Here is an 18,593-nt window from a genome sequence, read left to right as displayed (position 1 = left end):
ATTGGAAAAGCCTTCAGAGCTCAAAAGATAGGGATAGCTCTACAATTCAAGTATATATTCACAAAGGATGGTTGCACAATGGACTATTACTCAGGACAAATTTGAGTGCCTAATCCATGTAAGTAGCCACCTTGCTGCCTGATTGAATTTACGTAAAAATGAATGATCGTTTCCACATTTCCAACACTGAAATCTAACAGGTTTCATATTTGCCCAAGTGACAACAACTGGTTGTATGCGAGAATGCTTAAGATCACTCAGCAATCTGCGACTTTCGAGATGATGTATGAATGCTAAAGGAGGCCTTTTGCTTATGTGTGTGTGTGTGTGTGTGTGTGTGTGTGTGTGTGTGTGTGTGTGTGTGTGTGTGTGTGTGTGTGTGTGTGTGTGTGTGTGTGTGTGTGTGTGTGTGTGTGTGTGTGTGTGTGTGTGTGTGTGTGTGTGTGTGTGTGTGTGTTTTCAGTGACTCGGTTCGGCTCGCTGGCCACTTTTAACCTGCCATTGCCAGGGCAATTTTTAAAAATTCAAATGGTGTTTTAAACATAATTTCCAGCATTTACATGAAAGAGTGGCAATTTCGAGATGGTTAACCATAATTGTTGTGTACCTGAGTGCACTGGTGACCTCAGAACCATACAAAAATGTATTGTTGGCCTCCAAGGCAATCGCATCCAACATATAGTGGTCCCAAGACAGTTATTCCATTAATATACGTTTAGATAGTCCCTTCCCTTTTGTCTAGTGGGTCAAATGGGACGTGCATTGCGGGGATCTCATAGCTTGGTTTGCTTATACCACTAAACTTCATTTCTACTCTTCTTTTATGCTTATCCCTGAGGTAAATCCGAATTTGCGTCCAACACGTGCTTCGGCCGGGGGTGTGGAGGGGGGGGGGAATAGAAAGCCGCAACGACACCACGAGCATCGACAACTCAGCTGCGAGGAAACAGCGATATCCTCGAACAAACCTCTGCCGCAAGCTCGAGATGATCGTCTGACGTTTCCAATGATCTGGGATGAGATTGCCAGTTGCATTGAAAAGGCATACGAACTAATATCTCTTAAAGAGGCTGCACAGATGTAGTTTTGCACAACACAGAAGCAAATGACCCAATATCGGCAAGAGTGTGGATAGTGGCTTGGTGCCAATAACTACATCGTCAGAGGCGGATAATAGTAAAACGACAACCACGCCACGTTGTGCACGACACGAGCGGCGCGTACTTTTCAACCCATTTCTGGACTAATTATATCGGCATTCTCTTTTCCCTCCATTTCTCCATCTGACACTAATATCTTGTATCCTTTTTCATTCTAAACCTCCATTTAATTATTATATCCGATCGTTCCCCTCAAATCCTGACACAGATCGATGTTGGCCCCACGCACACAATAACAGAATCGGGCGAAGGCGAGCGCTGACCACGTGGGCCATGGCGGATCCGCGCGTACTGCGTGAAACATGCATGGATTTATCCTAACACTTTAACGTCGGTCCTCGCTGGCGGCTGCGGGTGTTCCCCACAGATGGCCGACGTTTCCTCGCCTTTCCGCCCGGCGAAGCCGCGATCAGGCAAAGGCATGCTGCGCATTCCGGGCCGCGTGATGCATCACGGAGCAGGCATTGATCAGCGCTAATCGGAGGCGCCCGGGCAGGCATGCGGGACCGACGCCACCCTCGGCCAGTCATCAGGGCATGGTCCGGGAGTTCGTGCAAGGCAATTCATATCGCGGAGTTCGGTGTGGGCGATTCATATCATGTCATGTGGTCTGAGCGAGACATTTCCACCGCTTGGAGCCATCTTGCCGGAAGTGGAATGTTGCCGGCCATCGCGGCCGGGCCAAGTGGGGGCCGGGGCCAATCAGAGCGCCCGATTCGGGTGATGACGCATCGCTTCGGGGTGCCCCCCCCGCCCCGCACCATGGGGTTTATAAAAGGCGGATGGCGAAGCCATTTGGAGTCTCTCTGTTCTTCTGCTCCGGCACGTGCTGGATCGAGTCATCGCCTTCGACTCTGCCCTCCTGTCGTCATCGTCACGACCCCGCCTGCACTTCTCCGCCCTTCTCCGCCCACACGTTGCTGACTCCACCCACCCACCTGGTCCCGCCTACCACTCCGTCCACTCGCTCCCGACTCCGCCTTCTCCACCCAAGTCCCTCCCTTCACGCCCGACGGTTGCGTCGCATTCTCTGGACGACGCTAGCTGCACGAATTGCCATGAAGCAAGAAACGGCACGCCAGCTGTATGGCCCAGCAGAGCATCCCCCCAAAACGTATTGGTGGCACAATTGGGCAATCGTGCAAGTTATTCAGAGACCATTAGCCTCATCTCCTCTCCTCCTTTCTCGCTTCAATAACTCCTCTTCATCGGGTTTTGGATGTGTGTGTGTGTGTGTGTTGTCCTGGTGCCTGTCCACATAAGTTAAGATTGCAGAAGATTATTATTATTATTAATATTATTATTATTATTTCGGGTTAAGTCTGTTCTGTGTCTGCTTTCGTAAGTTGCTTGTACATTGTCACACCTCACGCTTCTTTCTATCTCTGCATTACACACACCAATAAAACTATTCACTGTACCACATAACTTTCCTCGCTTGTAAATAAATTATTATAAGAAATGTTCCCAGCTCGTTTTCGTCTTTTCTTTCATTGATCCAGCATGGTCCGAATCCTAGCGTAGCCAGGACTTTATTCCTAACGATTCGTTCCTTTTAGCCGGTACGTCCTTGGCAGTGTCGCTCGGCTGCATTCGATCCGGTAAAGTGATCCGGTTTGGACAAGACGTACCGAGGGCGTGTTTCCCGGTAATTAAATCACGTGATTAATTAGGTAACCCGGTTAACCCATAGACGGGAGGACCCTAGGTCACGCGGTTGAGTTATCGGCGTCCACGGTCGGTTAGCGACATGCCGCGTCACGGAATTATCCGTGTGCGACGGCCTACGATTCCGGGGAGTCTGGTGGGAGTCGAGATAGCTCTTCCCCCCCTGGTGGACTTCACACCCGACTCCCAGCCCGCAACAATATATGTATGTATATATATATATATGTATATAGATATATGTGTGTGTGTGTGTGTGTAACGGCACTCACTGCCCAAGGGGAACCCTCTCCCCCTCTCTCAACATACTGCCACCGATTTCAGGCATGGCTCAGACCACCGCATGGGTCTCGAGGTGGCAAAGACATTCAAGGATCCGTGTATGTGTGTTCTCTATGCTTGCCTTATTACTTGTTGCATTATTTCCCCATGTAAAACAAATGAGACATTCTATACACCATGGATCAGCATACTAATATAGCATCTTATGACAGAAACTGGCACATCACCCATAGGGTGATTGTGTCACCCCTACAGTCACACACACAAAAACCAATTACATTTTACTGTGAGTAAACACACATACAATTCTGACAACTCAACAAAAAAGCCTCAGCCTCCCCCTCCCAACTCTGTCCCATCTTTGCTCTCCCCATCCACCCCCCAACCCCAAAGCCTCAACCTCTCCCATCTTTACTCTCACCTCCTCATGCTCATAAAAAGCAATCGGGCATTCCAACGTCAAAACAGTCGAATATGTCACACTTTATGCTCCCTTATCATGCTATCACTGACTTCACAGAAACCCATCACAACTTAGAGAAAACAGTCAGAAATATTAGCAAACCGGACAGACAGGCAGCAGCCTCTTCCCTCTCCTCAGACCTTGCCAAAATCACAAACTGGTCAAACACTTGGAATGTCTTTTAACCCTGAGAAATCTCTCTCTCCCAAATGACCGCACCACAACCCCTCCCATCTAAAACAACTCTCGAAGAAGAAGTTCAATCACTCAAACTTTTGGGTCTCACTCTCAGCCATGATCTCTCTTGGGCAAGCAACATTTCAAAGTCAGCCTCCAAAGCCAGATGCTGACTGGGCATCCTCAGTCGTGCAAACTCCTTGCCACACCTGAGCTCCTATCCACCTACAAGGCTTTCATCTGCAGCTTGATGAAGTACTGCTCTCCCCTTTGGGCTGGCACCCCTGTTTCACACCTTGCTCAGCTTGATGCCGTGGAAACTAAGGCATTCAAGATCATTGGAATCTCTTGTGATGGGGCTGAGACCATGGGCCTATCACTTTGCCATCGCCAACATGCGAGTGGTCTCTCTGTCTTCCTCCACCTCCTTTTTTTCCTCCCTGCCACCCCCCACATATCTGCAGGACACATGCGGTCCACCAACAACCCCCTTCTAGTGAAACTGCCCAAATCCAGAACTACTGCTCACCTCAACTCGTTTGTTCTTATTTTTTTTTCTGCCTGTGGAACCAACTTCCAGACTCTCTTCAATCTCATTCTTCCCTCCAGGTCTTCAAAACAGTTGTTCACCACCATCTCAAATCAACCCCCATCCAAAACCATGATTTTATTCACCCATTAAGCACACCCCACCCATCCCAAAATTTTGCTTCTGTATCCATTTTGTCTACCCCTTATGTTCTCCCGTACCCCTCATCATTACCTGCATCCCTTGTTTGTCTGTCTCCGTCTATTTTTTCCCTCGTCCTGCTGTTGGCGTTTCCCCCTTCTCTTGCTGTTCCTTTTGTTATGTTGTGTCCTGAATCGTTCCTTGTTCTAGCTCTTCCACGAGCCTTGACTATGTGTACAAAATAAAAACTGCGTCACCTCTGCAGTAAAAGCACTACTTGAGACAAAGGGTTCTAAAGGGTAATTCAAAAGTGCAAGTCGAACGAGTTCTAAAGGGTAATTATAAAGGATTCTTGAGGGTAAATTCCAAAGGGTAAATTCTAAAGTTCTTGAGGGTTCTAAAGGGTCAATTCTAAAGTTATAAAGGTTAAAATATAAAAATTGTTGGCAGAGTCAGGCAAACTGTCCAACAAATGGATTGAACTCGCACGCATGGCTCCTTTTATATATAGATTACTCTGTTAGCTTACCAATACAAGTTCTGTCTAGTTTGGCAAAATAAATAATATTTTATTTATTTTATAAGATATCATGGCACTTAGTAAGAAGAGTTGGACTGTACCTGCCAACAGGAGCAAAACACCTTTGAAAGTCGCTAATTTTGGCTTTTTACAACTTCAAATGAACAACTTACAAAAATGAACAACTTCATTATTTCTCAGGATATGTACTGTGAGTAAAATATATAGAGTGCAAACAATACCACACATGGGGGCTGAAAAATCTACCAATCGTATGATTGTGGTTAATGTGGTTTACTATAACTTTTAAAATGATAGCGTGAGAAAGACATTGAGAAGTTCATGGGAGGTTATTTTTTTATATATTTCCTGTTGTAGATTTGAGAATTGCTTCTTGTTTTATTGTGTTGATTTCCAGTTGTCGTTTTGTCACAATGGTGATTAATGCAGTTTATGGAAATATAATGTCATCTTTGCTGAGTTATTCAACAGGAATTCAGATAACTTTATTACTGGCTTATGAAGCAGTGGACAATAAAACACTGGGTCTGGTCAGGCATTAATTTGAGTGGCATGGTCAGGTGCCACGTACATAAATATTGACATACAGTGCCTATAGAAAGTGTACAGCCCCTTTCAAATTTTTCACCATTTGTTGCCTCATAGTCTGGAATTATATTGCATCAAATTAGACTTTTTCCACCTTTATTTACATATCGTAACCCACAACTTCCATGTGAAAAATTCTCCAAAAATCAAAAAATTAATTAAAATACAAAACTAGAATATCTTGATTGGATAAGGGTCCACCCCCCTTATGATATCAATTGTAAATGATCTCAGGTGTAACCAATCACCTTCAAAATCACAGACCAAGTTAATTGGCCCCCACCTGTGTTAAATTGTAGTGATTCTGATTATTTTAGAATAAAATCAGCTGTTCATTTAGGTTTCCTCTGCTGGGTAGTGCATTTCACAGCAAAGACTTGATCATGAGCACCAAGGAGCTTTCAAAAGATCTCCGGGATAAAGTTGTGGAAAGACACAGATCAGAGAATGGGAATCAAAATATTTCAATATCCCTTGGAGCACAATCAAGACAATCATTAAGAAGTGGAAGGGGTATGGTACCACCATGACGCCACCTAGATGCGGCCACCCCTCCAAACTGGATGACCAAGCAAGGAGGAGACTGATCAGAGAGGCCACCAAAATGTCAACTTTGAAAGAGCTACATGCCTTTACTGGTCAGTGTGCACGTGGCAACAACATCCTAAACGCTCCACAAGTCTGGCCTAGCTGTATGGTAGGGCGGCAAGAAGGAAACCATTTTTCAAAAAAAGCCCTCCTTGATTCCCATTTGTGGTCTGCAAAAAAACATTCCGGAGATTCTGAAGTCATGTGGAAAAACGTTTTGTGGTCTGATGAAACCAAGATGGAAATTTTTGGCCGAAATGCAAAACGCTATATTTGGTGTAAACCTAACACAGCACATCACCCAATGAACACCATCCCTACTGTGAAACATGGTGGTGGCAGCATTATGTTCTGGAGATGTTTCTCATCAGCAGGGCTGGGGCATTTGTCAGGATAGATGGGAAAATGGATGGAGCAAAATTCAGAAAAATCTGAGAGGGAAATCTGCTGCCCTCTGCAAGAAAGGTGATGGAAGTTCACCTTTCAGCGTGACAGCAACCCAAAACGCACAGCCAAAGCTACACTGGAGTGGCTAAGGAACAAAAAGATAAACGTCCTTGAGTGGCCTCGTCAGAGGCCCGACCTAAATCCAATCCAAAATCTATGGCATGACTTGAAGATTGCTGTCCATCTATGCTCCCCCTGCAACTTGACTGTGCTTGAACAGTTTTGAACAGAACAATGGGGAAATACTGCCCAATCAAAGTGGAACTGTGAACCAGAACAGCACTATGTTTCTTGACTTTGCAAGAAGTCATGGACTTAGGGTGGTTGGTTCATGGTTTCAGTGCCCACAGGCTCATCAGTGGGCATGGTATTCCAACGCTGGTGGTGTGGCAAAGGAGATTGACATTGTGCTCATTGATGGTCGCTGGAGGATGATCCAGAACTGCAGGGTCGACCGGAGTGCTCAGTTCCTCAATACTGCCCACAGGCTTGTTGTAGCACCTCTGAAGTTGCAGCTTAAATCTGGGAGAATGGTACCATCCAAGCCTTGGCTGGATGTTGGCAAGCTCAAGGATGAGAAGGGACCAGAGGAGTTTGCGAACAGGCTGAGTGGGGATTTGGGGGGTCTGGGTGCTTTGGGAAATCCTGAAGAGTTGTGGAGTGCCTTGAAGACCACCATCCTTGATGTTGCCGGTGGATGTCTTGGAACTCAACGTCGAGCGAAGAAGAATTTTGTCTCTCAAGGGACACTGGACACCAGTGACCAGAGTCGCAGGACCAGGTTTAATGGCAGAGCTGAGCTATTCAGGGAGTTGAGGTGTAAAACTGGACGTATGCTGAGGGCAGACAAGGAGGCCAATGTGCGAGGAATCTGTGAGGGGGTAGAGCATCACCTGTGGTCAAGTGATGCTCGTCCTGCTTTTAGGGGAATTTGTGCATTGCGTTCCAAGCCTTGGTGTACTGCAGTTAGAGCGAAGGGCGGTGGGCTCTTGACAGAGTAGTGAAGACCCACTGGGCCAGTTACGTTGAGTGGATGTTCCAGGCTGACCTACCAGCTGTTGAGTTGGATGTCATGGGTGTTACTATCCCTATTGCCAACCCTCCCATCAACTGTGATCCACATTCGTTTGTGGAAACACAAGCTGCGGTGAACCGATTGAAATGGGTAAAGCTCCTGGATCTGTGTCATCCATGCTGAACTTCTCAAGGCTGGTGAAAATGCTGTACTTCTATTGGTGCATGCTGTTGTGTTCTGCCGAAAACACAGGCATCATCCCAACTGACTGGACGAGGGGCCTTGTTGTCCCTCTGTGGAAAGGTAAGGATGATCACTGGGACTGCAACAATTACCAAGGGGTGACGCTGCTCTCAGTGCCAGGCAAGGTCTTTGCTCCAATAATTATTGATGAGGTTCACCACTATCTGATTGAGCACCAGTACCCAGAGCAGTCAAGCTTTACACCAAAGAGGTCAACGATTGACCGTATCCTTGCTCTTCGTGTCCTCACCGAACACAACGAGAGTTTTTGCAGGGACTGCTTGCAGCCTCTGTTGATTTATGGAAAGCATTCGATTCAGTGAATCGGGATGCTCTCTGGAGGATTCTTGGTCTTCGTGGAGTTCCACCAAAACTGTTAAAACTATACTCTGGTACTGAGAGTACTGGGCGATGCAGTGATACCAGCTCTCATTTATTACATCGCGGCAACATCGCGCTGTTATATAATTGGCTATTCTGTCCTGTGTCTTCTGTCACACTTATTGTTGGGTGTGATGTGGGCAGAGATTGCCGGGTGGATTGTGGGCGGAGATTGCCGGGTGAATTGTGGGCGCGGTTAATGCGGAAGAGCGACGTTTTTTGTGCTGAATAGTTTTCTGTGTGACGCCGGAAGTTGATTTTCTGAGCAGGAAGTGATAATCTTCCTGCTCCGTTAGTTGTTGACGTGCAGCGTTGTAACTCTTGTTCTTCATTGTTTTTCACCAGAAGTGTTTTTAAAACGTCTTGTGGAGGTGATTTCTTCCTCTTTTTTTGGTGACAGAAATGGTTATTACAGCGCGGCGACATCGCGCTGTTGTATATAATTGGCTATTCTGTCCTGTGTCTTCTGTCACGTCTTCTGTCACACTTATGGTCGCGTACGTCCCTTTGATCTGAGGGCTATAAATAGAAATTTGTCCAACGTCAAAACTCTTCCCATCATGCATGCTAATTCACCGTGTCTACATTTAAATTTTATAACTGCAAAATTGTTTCATCATTCTTAACCTTTTACTGCCCCCAGCCACGCAATATCGAAGTATTCGCTTCTTGTTTCCAGTTGTTACTGGAGTTCGTCAGGGGTGTGTACTGGCCCCCACACTTTTCTGGACTGGATTCTGGGAAGGATGTCGGAGAGATCAAGCTGCGGTGCATCATTTGGGAATGCCAAGATCTCTGACCTTAATTTTGCAGACGATGCAGTCATCCTGGGGGTGACTATGGATATCCTTTTGTGGGCCCTCGAGGTGCCGCTGGCTTTACGGGATTCCTTGGCCAAAACTAAAATCCATGCTTTCAATGACATCTAGGATGCTGCCATCTTGTCTGTGCCTGTTTGTGGTCAGGATGTTCAGGTCATGGAGAGATTCACTTCCCTTAGCAGTAATATTCATGTCTCCGCTGGCCAGAGGTCATTATACGTCTGGGTCGGGCCTGGAGAGTCATGGATTCACTGGATCATGGGGTGTGGTGCTGTCGGTACTTGTACAGGACAAAATCTGAGTCTTCTGTTCCTTGGTGCTTCCATTCTTTACAGATGTGAGACTTGGACTCTGACCAGGATATGAGATGGAGTCTTGATTCCTTTGGTACCAGGTCTCTTTGGAGAATCCTTGGCTAATGCTGTTTGGAATTTGTGTCCAACGAGCGGTTGCTGAGAGAGACTCAAATGAGATTTGTTACCTGCATAATCCATGAGCATCAGCTGTGGCTGTATGGACATGTGGCTCGTTTTCCTGATGCTGCTCCTGCTCACCAAATTCTCTCAGCGAGGGAGTCTCGTGAGTGGAGGATGCCAATGGGCTGACCACGTGCCTCATGGTTGTAGCAGGTTGGTTAGTATCTCAAGGAGATGGGTATGGGCCTGGCATCTGCCTGGGGGATGGCCAGACGGAGGCCTCTGGAGTACCAGTGGAAAGTGGACGCAGTGATGCGCTGCTCTGGCGCATGCTGTCATACCTGACCTGAAGGTGTGCAAAGTTGGTCGAGACCTGTCCCAACAGACTCACAGCTGTAATTACTGTTTCAGGTGCGTCTCCCAAGTATTAACTCGGGGGGGGGGGGTGGACACTCATCCAATCAATATATTATATTTTTGTATATTTAATTATTTATTATGCAGTTTGGTGAATTTGTTTTTCACTTGGAAGTTGTGGGTTATGATGTTTAAATAAAGATGGAAAAAGTCTGATTTAATGTAATTTAATTCCAGGCTAGAAGGCAACAAAAGGTGAAAATTTTGAAAGGGGGTGTAGACTTTCTATCGGCACCATGTAGCAATTTCTTAAAACTCTGAATGAAATATGCCACGATGCAACCCTATTATATTATTTGATACAAATTTATAGTAATTGAAATAAACATAGTTTATTCTGAAAGGAAAAAAATATTTTGCACGAGTTAGTAAGTTTTGTTAAATCACTGAATACACCGACTGCACTTTTTTTCTGAAAGGCAGCACTGCATACGCATAACACGCCGGCTTCCAGAAAAAGGTCGTACATGTTTGTGCAAGATGAAGAGGTTTAAATGGATGCAAAGTAGGTCTATTTTAAGTTTCTTTATTAGAACACAGTCTCCCTGGACACAAACCAGAGGAACGAACAGTAATTTTGATCGTGTTGAGTCTATCGACTCTGATCTCAAGGACCCATTGGATTTGAGTGAAGAAGAAATCCAAATAACTCGACCTGGACCAAGCTCCACTAAACAGCAAGTTGAGCAACGAAAGCAAGAATGAGTATTTAGCAAAGCTTGGCTAAGTTTTACTCTTGCTTGTGTTTGAGTGGTGATCCAATGTTCTGCAAGTGGTGCAATGAGGCAACCAGCAAATCTACTGTTGTTTATTCCAGTTTTCTCGAAAAATTTCATGTCTTAAGTTAGACATTGATATTTGTTTTCAAAGTCAAATTGAACTGACAGGTGCAATAATGGAAAGTGAAGCCTAAAGTATAGATGACGGATCAGGATGCAACAGAACGCAGAAACCTAAAGTATAGATGACTGAATTATATCGATCGACCTCCTTGATCATTGAAGCAAAATATGTCATTAACACACATTATATAACAGATGCAATAAAAACCAAGAAGGTATAGAAATGTACTATTAAATAATTTACTATCATTGTGTTATGAACAAGTCTTTAATATTTATGCTCTGTCCATTCCTTGGGTCAGTATTCATAATTTTCAAGGCCAAGATGACCAAGAAAATGTTGAAAACTAGTGTGCAGCCTGAGTTACCTATGCCACTGAAGGTGAACAGAGGTTATGTTTTCACCCATGTCCGTCTATCTGTTTGTCTGTGAGCATAATATCTCAAAAGGTTATGGACGGATTTAAATGAAACTTGGTGGACAGGTTGGGGGTGTGGCAAGGACGAATTTATTACATTTTGTTGAAGATCTGAATGCGGAAATTTTTAAAGTGATTCTTCACCATTGAGCAATGGGGCCACAAATGATATATAGCACGAAATCTCAAAAAGTTATGTATGGATTATGATAAATTTTGGTGTATGAGTTGGGTATGTGACAAGAACAAGCCAATTAGATTTTGGAGGTCTGGATGCATATCCGGCCTGTCAGTGGGATACAAAACGTCAACTGTTCAGTCTGGTGAAGGTCAGCACACTAATGAGTGCCGTTCTCATTGTGAAATACAATTGACTGATTAATATTATTACCCAGCGTACGTGAACCCCCCGCTCGCCCACTCTAGCAGGGAAAATGGCCTTAAAAATGTCCGTTGTGTTGTGTTATACCCAGCGCACGTGAAGCAAAAAGTATGGTTAAGCAAACGGCTCACTTACTGTCTGTCTGTCTGTCTACAAATGTCAGTTTATGATCGAGGAATGACTTGATTTAAATTGAATGTTATATTTTGAACACAAATCAGAACATGAATCGGAAAACGAACCTACAGTTTAACACTACTTTGGCTCTGAATTTATCCCGATCACACTTGCGCAAAGAGGAGCGAGATAATTTTAACAGTCTGTCTGCCTGTCCAGCAGTCAAGCAAAATTGAAAATCATTCCAAACAGGAAAATTCGTGTTTTTAAGGACATCTTAAAGCAAACAAACAACAGGCACGATGAACTAATGTAACGTTAAATAAGGTGGCTTAAAAGATGCTGCATCAACAGTGGTAATTTTTTGAATTTTATTTCAATGGAATTGTCTACAGTACTTCAACATTGCAGAACAAAAACTGCTTTTTGTCACTTTAAAAACCCTTCTGCTTAGCAGTACTTGAACAAAATATTGTTGCGGTTCTTGGAACCGCATGCATCCAACAGATAGTGGTCCCAAGACATTTATTCCATTATTATAGGTGTCGGTAGTCCCTTTCCTTTTGTTGAGCGGGACAACAAGGGAGTGCGTTGCGATGATCTCTTAGTTAGGTTTGCTTATATCATTTATTTCTTCATTTCGTCCCTACTCCTCTTTTTGGCTGATTATTCCTGAGGTAAATCTGAGCCACGTGTGCCTTCGCTGTGAGGTGGGCCCTCATGGAGGCCAGCGCATGCGGCGCCGCTGCGGCAGGGAACGATGATGCGCGGGCATTGGCAGCGCAGAGCCCTCGTTCCCAAGCGAGCCCAAAACCCAAGGTGTGCAGCAAGTCAAACAATGCGCTTAGCAGTGTGGAATTATCGACTCGAGCTTCCGATGATCTGGGGAAGATTGCGGGTTGCATTAAAAAGGCATACGAATGAATACCTCTTTAGAGGTTGCACGAATGGTGTTTTCACAACACAGGAAACACAGCCAACACTGCCCACGCTGCACGAAATGCGTACGGAGGCCAATAAAGGCGACTCCACGCCACGTTGGGTGGGATGCGGGTGTGCGAGGTAAAAGCGGTGCGTTCCTTTTCAACCAAATATTTGACCCATATTGGTGTTCGCCCCGCACACATGCTAGCTGAGTCGTGCGAACGCGAGCGCTGGCCACGTGCGCAATGGCCGAACCGCGCACACTGTATGGAATGTGCTCTAAGGCAGACACGTACGCAGCTAGCGAAACATGCATGGATTTATCCATAATGATGTACCTTCGGCCCTTGCTGGCAGTAACGGATTCACCATGGATGCTGACAGTCTTCTCGTCTCTATGGCCAGCGAAGCTGCGATCGAGCCAGGGAATGTATAGTGCGGGCCACGTTGGCACGCACGGGGCGGGCGCGTTGATCGGCACTGGTCGAACACCCGAGCGGGAATGCGGGACCCTCGGCCAGTCGCCAGGGCATGGCCCGGGGGTTTTTGCAGGCCGATTCGCATGCCAATTTCGGTGTGGACAATTTGTGTCATGTCGTGGGGTCGGAGCAGAATATTGCCGCTGTCTGAGATGGCCTTGCCGAAAACGAAGTGAGGCGATTTCCGGCCAAAGTTAGCGGGCCACGTGAGGGGTCGGGGCCAATAGGAGCGCCCGATTCAGGTGATGACATTTACCTTCAGGGTGGCCCCTCCCCCCACGTTGCAAGTCCTATAAAGGTCTGAGTGGTCCCTCTGCCTTTCTCTTTCTTCTTTCGCTCTCTCGCTCTGGCCTCGCCCTCGTCGACATCACCACGACTCGCCTCCTGCTGCCTGGACCCTGCCTCACTCTCACTCTGGCCTCGCCCTCGCCTCGCTCGTCGACATCGCCACGACCCGCCTCCAGCTACCTGGACTCCGCCTCCTCGTCTCCGCCCACACGACGTCGACCCCACCCACCAACCTGGTCCCACCTACCACTCCATCCACGCACTCTGGACTCCGTCCCTTCTCCACTCAAGCCCCTCCCACACAAACACGGTCTCCACACGCTCTGCTGAAGCCAGAGACGATGCGCCATCTGTCGGGTGCCGCACCACGGAGCACCCCCGACCCCTGAAACGTATTGGTGGCGTGTCGTGCAACCAAAGAACAAAGGTACCGAGATCGCAGCCTCAACTCCTCTCCGTTCTTGTTCCAATACTCCCTCTTCATCGGGTTTTCTGTGTCTGTATGTGTGTGTCCTGGCACCTGTCTGCTTGTCAGACTGCAGAAGATCGTTATCATTATTATTGTTATTATTTTCACGTTAAGTCTGCTCTGTGACCGCTTTTGTAAGTTGCTTGTTATTTTCTGCACCACACCTCTGTCCCCTATCTCTGCACAACACACCCCAATAAATCCTGATCTTGCCACATACCATTCCTCGCCCATTGTTAATAAATTATTATTTGGAATGTTTCCTGCTCGTTTTTGTCTTTTCTTCCATTAATCCAGCATGGTCTGAATCCTAGTTTAGCGGGGACTTTATTCCCAATGATCCGTTCCTTTTAGCCAGTACGTCCTTGGCAGTGTCGCTCGGCTGCATCCGATCCAGAAAAGTGATCTGATATGGTAGTGATCCGGTTCGGACAAGGCGTACCGAGGGCGTGTTCCCCGGTAATTAAATCACGTGATTAATTAGGGAATTTGATTAACCCATAGACGGGAGGACCCTAGGTCACGTGGTTGAGTTATTGGCGTCCACGGTCGGTTAAGCGACCCGCCGCGTCACGGAATTATCCGTGTGCGACGGCCTTCAATTCCGCGGAGTCTGGTGGGAACCGAGATAGCTTCCCCCACATTGAGGTCTTCTCACCTGACCCCCGGCCCGCAAAAATATTGCGGAATTTTACGTCATCACCACCAATCAAATTTGCCGTTCGCATATCCCACCCATGTCTTTGTGTTCTGTGTTATCGGACTGTTCAAACTGATGTACATGTCTTTCGTTATATTAGTTGGGAATGTTGGGAATAAAATGTTTTCCGCTGTCAAAATAGAGTGAAGACTACAACACAAAAAGAAACACACATCCTGCTCAACAATTAACAGCTGGACAAACTGATCAGGCTGAATTACGCTCACATTGCTTTTTGAGATTTTGATTTTGAAGAACCCTGGGATTATTTTCTTTGGCAGTCGAGGCACATGTAATTGCCAATTGTCTTTGGGTCCATTTGAGCCACTTTGGGGCTTTCCAGAAACCAAATAAAGATTGTTTCATGGTTCATTCTTATTATGCTTGTTTTGTTTTACCAGCACTTTATTGGAACTCCCAGGTTGTGTTGTCCTCACAGAGCCTGGCTAATAATGCAGCCCTGTAGAAATGCCACTCACCATGTAGTTGTCACAACTTAAGCCACTAATATAGTAATTAAAATGCTTAAGGGTTATAAAAGCTGGTGAAATTGGGGAAGCACGATTATATATGGAAATGTACATGCTTATGATGTACTATATGGAGATAGCACCAATATATGACATGTAAGTAGTTCTCAGCTTACTTTAAAGCAATGAAAAATGTACAGAAAGTTGAAGTTGTAGGCTGGTTGCTGCTGCCTGAGGCGGTACCACCACCACCTCCCCTTTAGGAGACTTTAGCCGAACATTGCTTCTGTTGCAAGCTCTTGGACAGGATGCCAGATTGGGTTTTTTGGGAGGTTTTAAGGGGTTCTTTCTGTCTTATGGGTTGCATTCATGGCTCTGCAGTGCCTGCTGGAGGGTACCATTGGAGTCGGTGTTCCAACAGGCTGTCCGCCAACCTGGTCCCGCCTAGACACGAACTAGACAGCTAGAGACACGAACCCAGGTATAGTGAGCTGGGAAGCTGCCTTATCAACTGGCATATAATCTCGGGCCCCGTTCTCTGTCAGTTTGCAACTGGAGCCACACCGAGCATGGGAATTTGGGAAGCCGTTCCCTTGGCACTGTTGATGCCATCTGGAATGCTTTTTGTTTGTCTACAAAGTTCCCTGAAGTCCTTCACCACTTCTTTTACGTGTGTGGGCCAATTATCTGTGGCACCCCATCCTATATTTTCCCGTCTTTCTTTGCTTTTTTTCTTGGGGGGGCTTTCTTGATTTTTTCAGCTCGACCCTTCCCCTGCGGTGTTCATAAACTATAAAAATTAGAGAGTTCATCGAACGTTTTACCCCATGCAGTCTTGAGAAAAAGGACATGGGAAGGATCTTTTCAACTCTTGCTTTGCATTTCTGAGTCCGATCTATATTTCCTACAAGCTGTGATTTTATCCAAATCTCTATATTCCCCAACGCTGTGAGTGCGAGCAGCAAATTTTATTGGTCAAGATGGTGTAAAATAGTGTAATATTTTGTCCAAGTACTGCTAACCTGGAGGTTTTTGGAAGTGCCAATAAGGTGATTTGTATTCTACACTATAGTGTTCAAGTATATAACTCAATTGAAATTAAATATAAGTTTTAAAGGATATAGGAAAAATTCTCTATCTGTGATGCTTCCCAAAGTAAACACCAAGGAATAACCCACCCTCTCGGTCTTGATGAGTTAATCGCACTCCTTTACCATTAAAACCAGCAAAAATTAACTTTCTGATAAAGAATTGCTCTTTTGGCAATCATCAAAGTTTGCCTGCGCCAAAAAATTATTTCCATCGTTATTTTTTTTGATGTAAAAATGTCTTTTAACCACAAATATTTGTACCATACGCACCATGAAAGTGTTCTGGCCTTGGGGCGTTCTAGTCTTTTGTTATTGAGAGTTTTCAGTTGCTTTCTTTATTTTCTCCTCAGATCGGCGAGCGAATCAGAGTCATCCTGGACATGGAAGACAGGACCCTTGCATTTGAGCGTGGACATGAGTTTCTTGGTGTGGCATTCCGTGGATTACCACGAGTCCGCCTCTATCCTGCAGTTTCAGCTGTTTATGGAAACACTGAAGTTACTATGGTTTACCTTGGCTGCCCCCTTGATGGGTAATTTGATTTTGCATCACATCCTTCTTGTACTTCAGCTCTTCTACAAGGATTTTTTTTTCTTGGTCAACCAAAGTAGCTTGATTTTTCATGGAAATCAAACGGTGAACTCCAATTGTTGGCTCAAAGAACTGAAGTCTGGCTTTGATCACTTGAACAATCCAGCTTTATGAGCATTCATGGATGTACATCTGAAGGTTGTTGAGATTGTCTTTATCTCTTCATTTTTTTGTTCGTCATCTTCCTTATCCCACAATGTTATATGCACCGTTGTACATTATTTGGGCCATGGTGTGTGCATGTGTATGTCCCTTAGGGGTAGAAATTATCTTCTTAGTAAAGCCATATGTTTGTGTATTTAAAATGTATTTATTTGAAGCGATGGTCTACAAAACAAGTGAGAAATATTTTTTAAAATAATTGCATTTTGTCAAACAGGGTGTTGTTGAGGAAGTCCCTTTTTCCTTCAATTCACCAGTACGAAACTTGGAACCCCCTTCATTTATAGCTTTGGTGTTTGATGTATTTCACATAATTGTTGCTGTGCTACTCAAATGAACAATTATCTCCTGTGAAATGTTGTGCATGGTTTCCCACAAACCTTGCCCAACATTAAAGTAATAAAGTCATTAACGGTGAAGCCATTAACGTTTTTTTATAAACAGCGTCTAGGCTAGTCGAGAAGCTAGAACACATAACGGATCAGGATGCAGCAGAATAAAATGAACAGCAGAAGGAGAGGTGGAAACACACAACAGCAGAGTTAAAGGACAAAATGGAGAGAGTGACTTCAAAGATAAGGAATGTGAGGATAATGAGGACTTGGAAAGAACACAAGGGTTGAACAAGATTGATACAGAAGCTAACTCTCAGGAAGAAAAACAGGAAAATTGGGAAAAGGTGGATTTGAGGGGAGTTAATGGGAGTAGAAAAAAAATTCTGGTTTTGGATGGGGGAATCTGAGATTGTGGTGAACAGCTATCTTGAAAACCTGGAGGGAGGAATGATTTTGAAAAGAATGTGTAAGTTGGTTCCACAGGTGGGAAAGAAGAGGAATAAATGAGTGGAGGTGAGCAGTGGTTCTGGATTTTGAAAGTTTCACCAGAAGGGGTTTGATGGTGGATCGCTTCCAACATGCAGAACTCTAAGAGGGACAAAGCACAGAAAGAGCTGAGGGTGCAAGATCAGAAAGGAGGTGGTTGAGGACAGAGACCACCCACCTGTCTGCAATGTGAAAGTGATGGACATATAAACTCAGCTTTGTCATGGTTGATTCCAATGACCTTGAAGGCTTTGGTTTCCATGGCTTCAAGCTGAGCAACATGAGGCAAGGGAGCCAGTATCATGGTGAAGAAGAGGCTGCCAACAAGGCTACATATGATGCTGTTTCATGTTGCGATCTGTGGTGATCAATAAAGCTTCCATCTCCTGAACTGTGACTCAATGTCATCTTATTACAGTGTATAAAGGTGATGTATAAGACTGCTTCGGTAGTGCTAAACTTTGGGATTCTAGCTTATCTGGAATTGGAATTCCAGATAAGGTGTTGTCATCATGCAACATCTGTCTGTCTGTCCTTCTGTCTGCTATTTTGACTTATCCGGCCAAACTGCTGGGCCGATCCGGCTGAAATTTCGCAGCAAGCTTCCGCTCCTGACTGGTCATGGGGATTGCAAAGCTCGTTCTGGTCACGTGATGTTTTGGTCTGGTCAAAGTGGCGGACTTATTAAATTCCTTCAAAAATCTTCTCCAGACCCACCAATCAGAATGCTACCAAATTTGGGTTACAACATTAGACCAGGGTAGGGATGTTAAATTATGGAGGTCATGCCGATCACATAACCAGAAGTGTCAAAATGGCCGACTCCATCAATTTTTCGTAAAATTGCGTAAATTCCTTCAAAAATCTTCTTCTCCAGACCCACCAGTCAGATTGCAACCAAATTTGGGTTACAACATCAGGTCAGCGTCCAGAGAAGCTTCAGGTCCAGTGGTTCTTTTAAAAT

The 18,593-nt window shown here is 45.3% G+C and overlaps 1 protein-coding gene across 3 annotated transcripts in view; it reads left to right on the top strand.

Moving 5' to 3' along the window:
• Nucleotides 1-18,020, top strand: part of FBXO45 (F-box protein 45) — a 32,865-nt gene extending 14,845 nt beyond the window's left edge. For 2 of the 3 annotated variants that reach the window (XM_085867684.1, XM_085867675.1), the window contains one exon: nt 16,406-18,020. In XM_085867684.1, the coding sequence (XP_085723810.1) occupies nt 16,406-16,591 (186 nt within the window). In that variant the 3' untranslated portion in view covers nt 16,592-18,020. Of the gene's footprint in view, nt 1-15,345; nt 15,446-16,405 lie in introns of all 3 variants that reach the window. The other variant, XM_085867689.1, reaches the window with a different exon arrangement.
• The last annotated feature ends 573 nt before the right edge of the window (nt 18,021-18,593 follow it).

This window comes from Eptatretus burgeri, chromosome 2 (assembly GCF_056783735.1).
Source record: "Eptatretus burgeri isolate ZD-2024b chromosome 2, Ebu_testis_v1, whole genome shotgun sequence".
Lineage (NCBI taxonomy): Eukaryota > Metazoa > Chordata > Myxini > Myxiniformes > Myxinidae > Eptatretus > Eptatretus burgeri.
The sequence above is the reverse complement of the archived record's forward strand: the minus strand, read 5'-3'. Positions and strand labels throughout refer to the sequence as shown.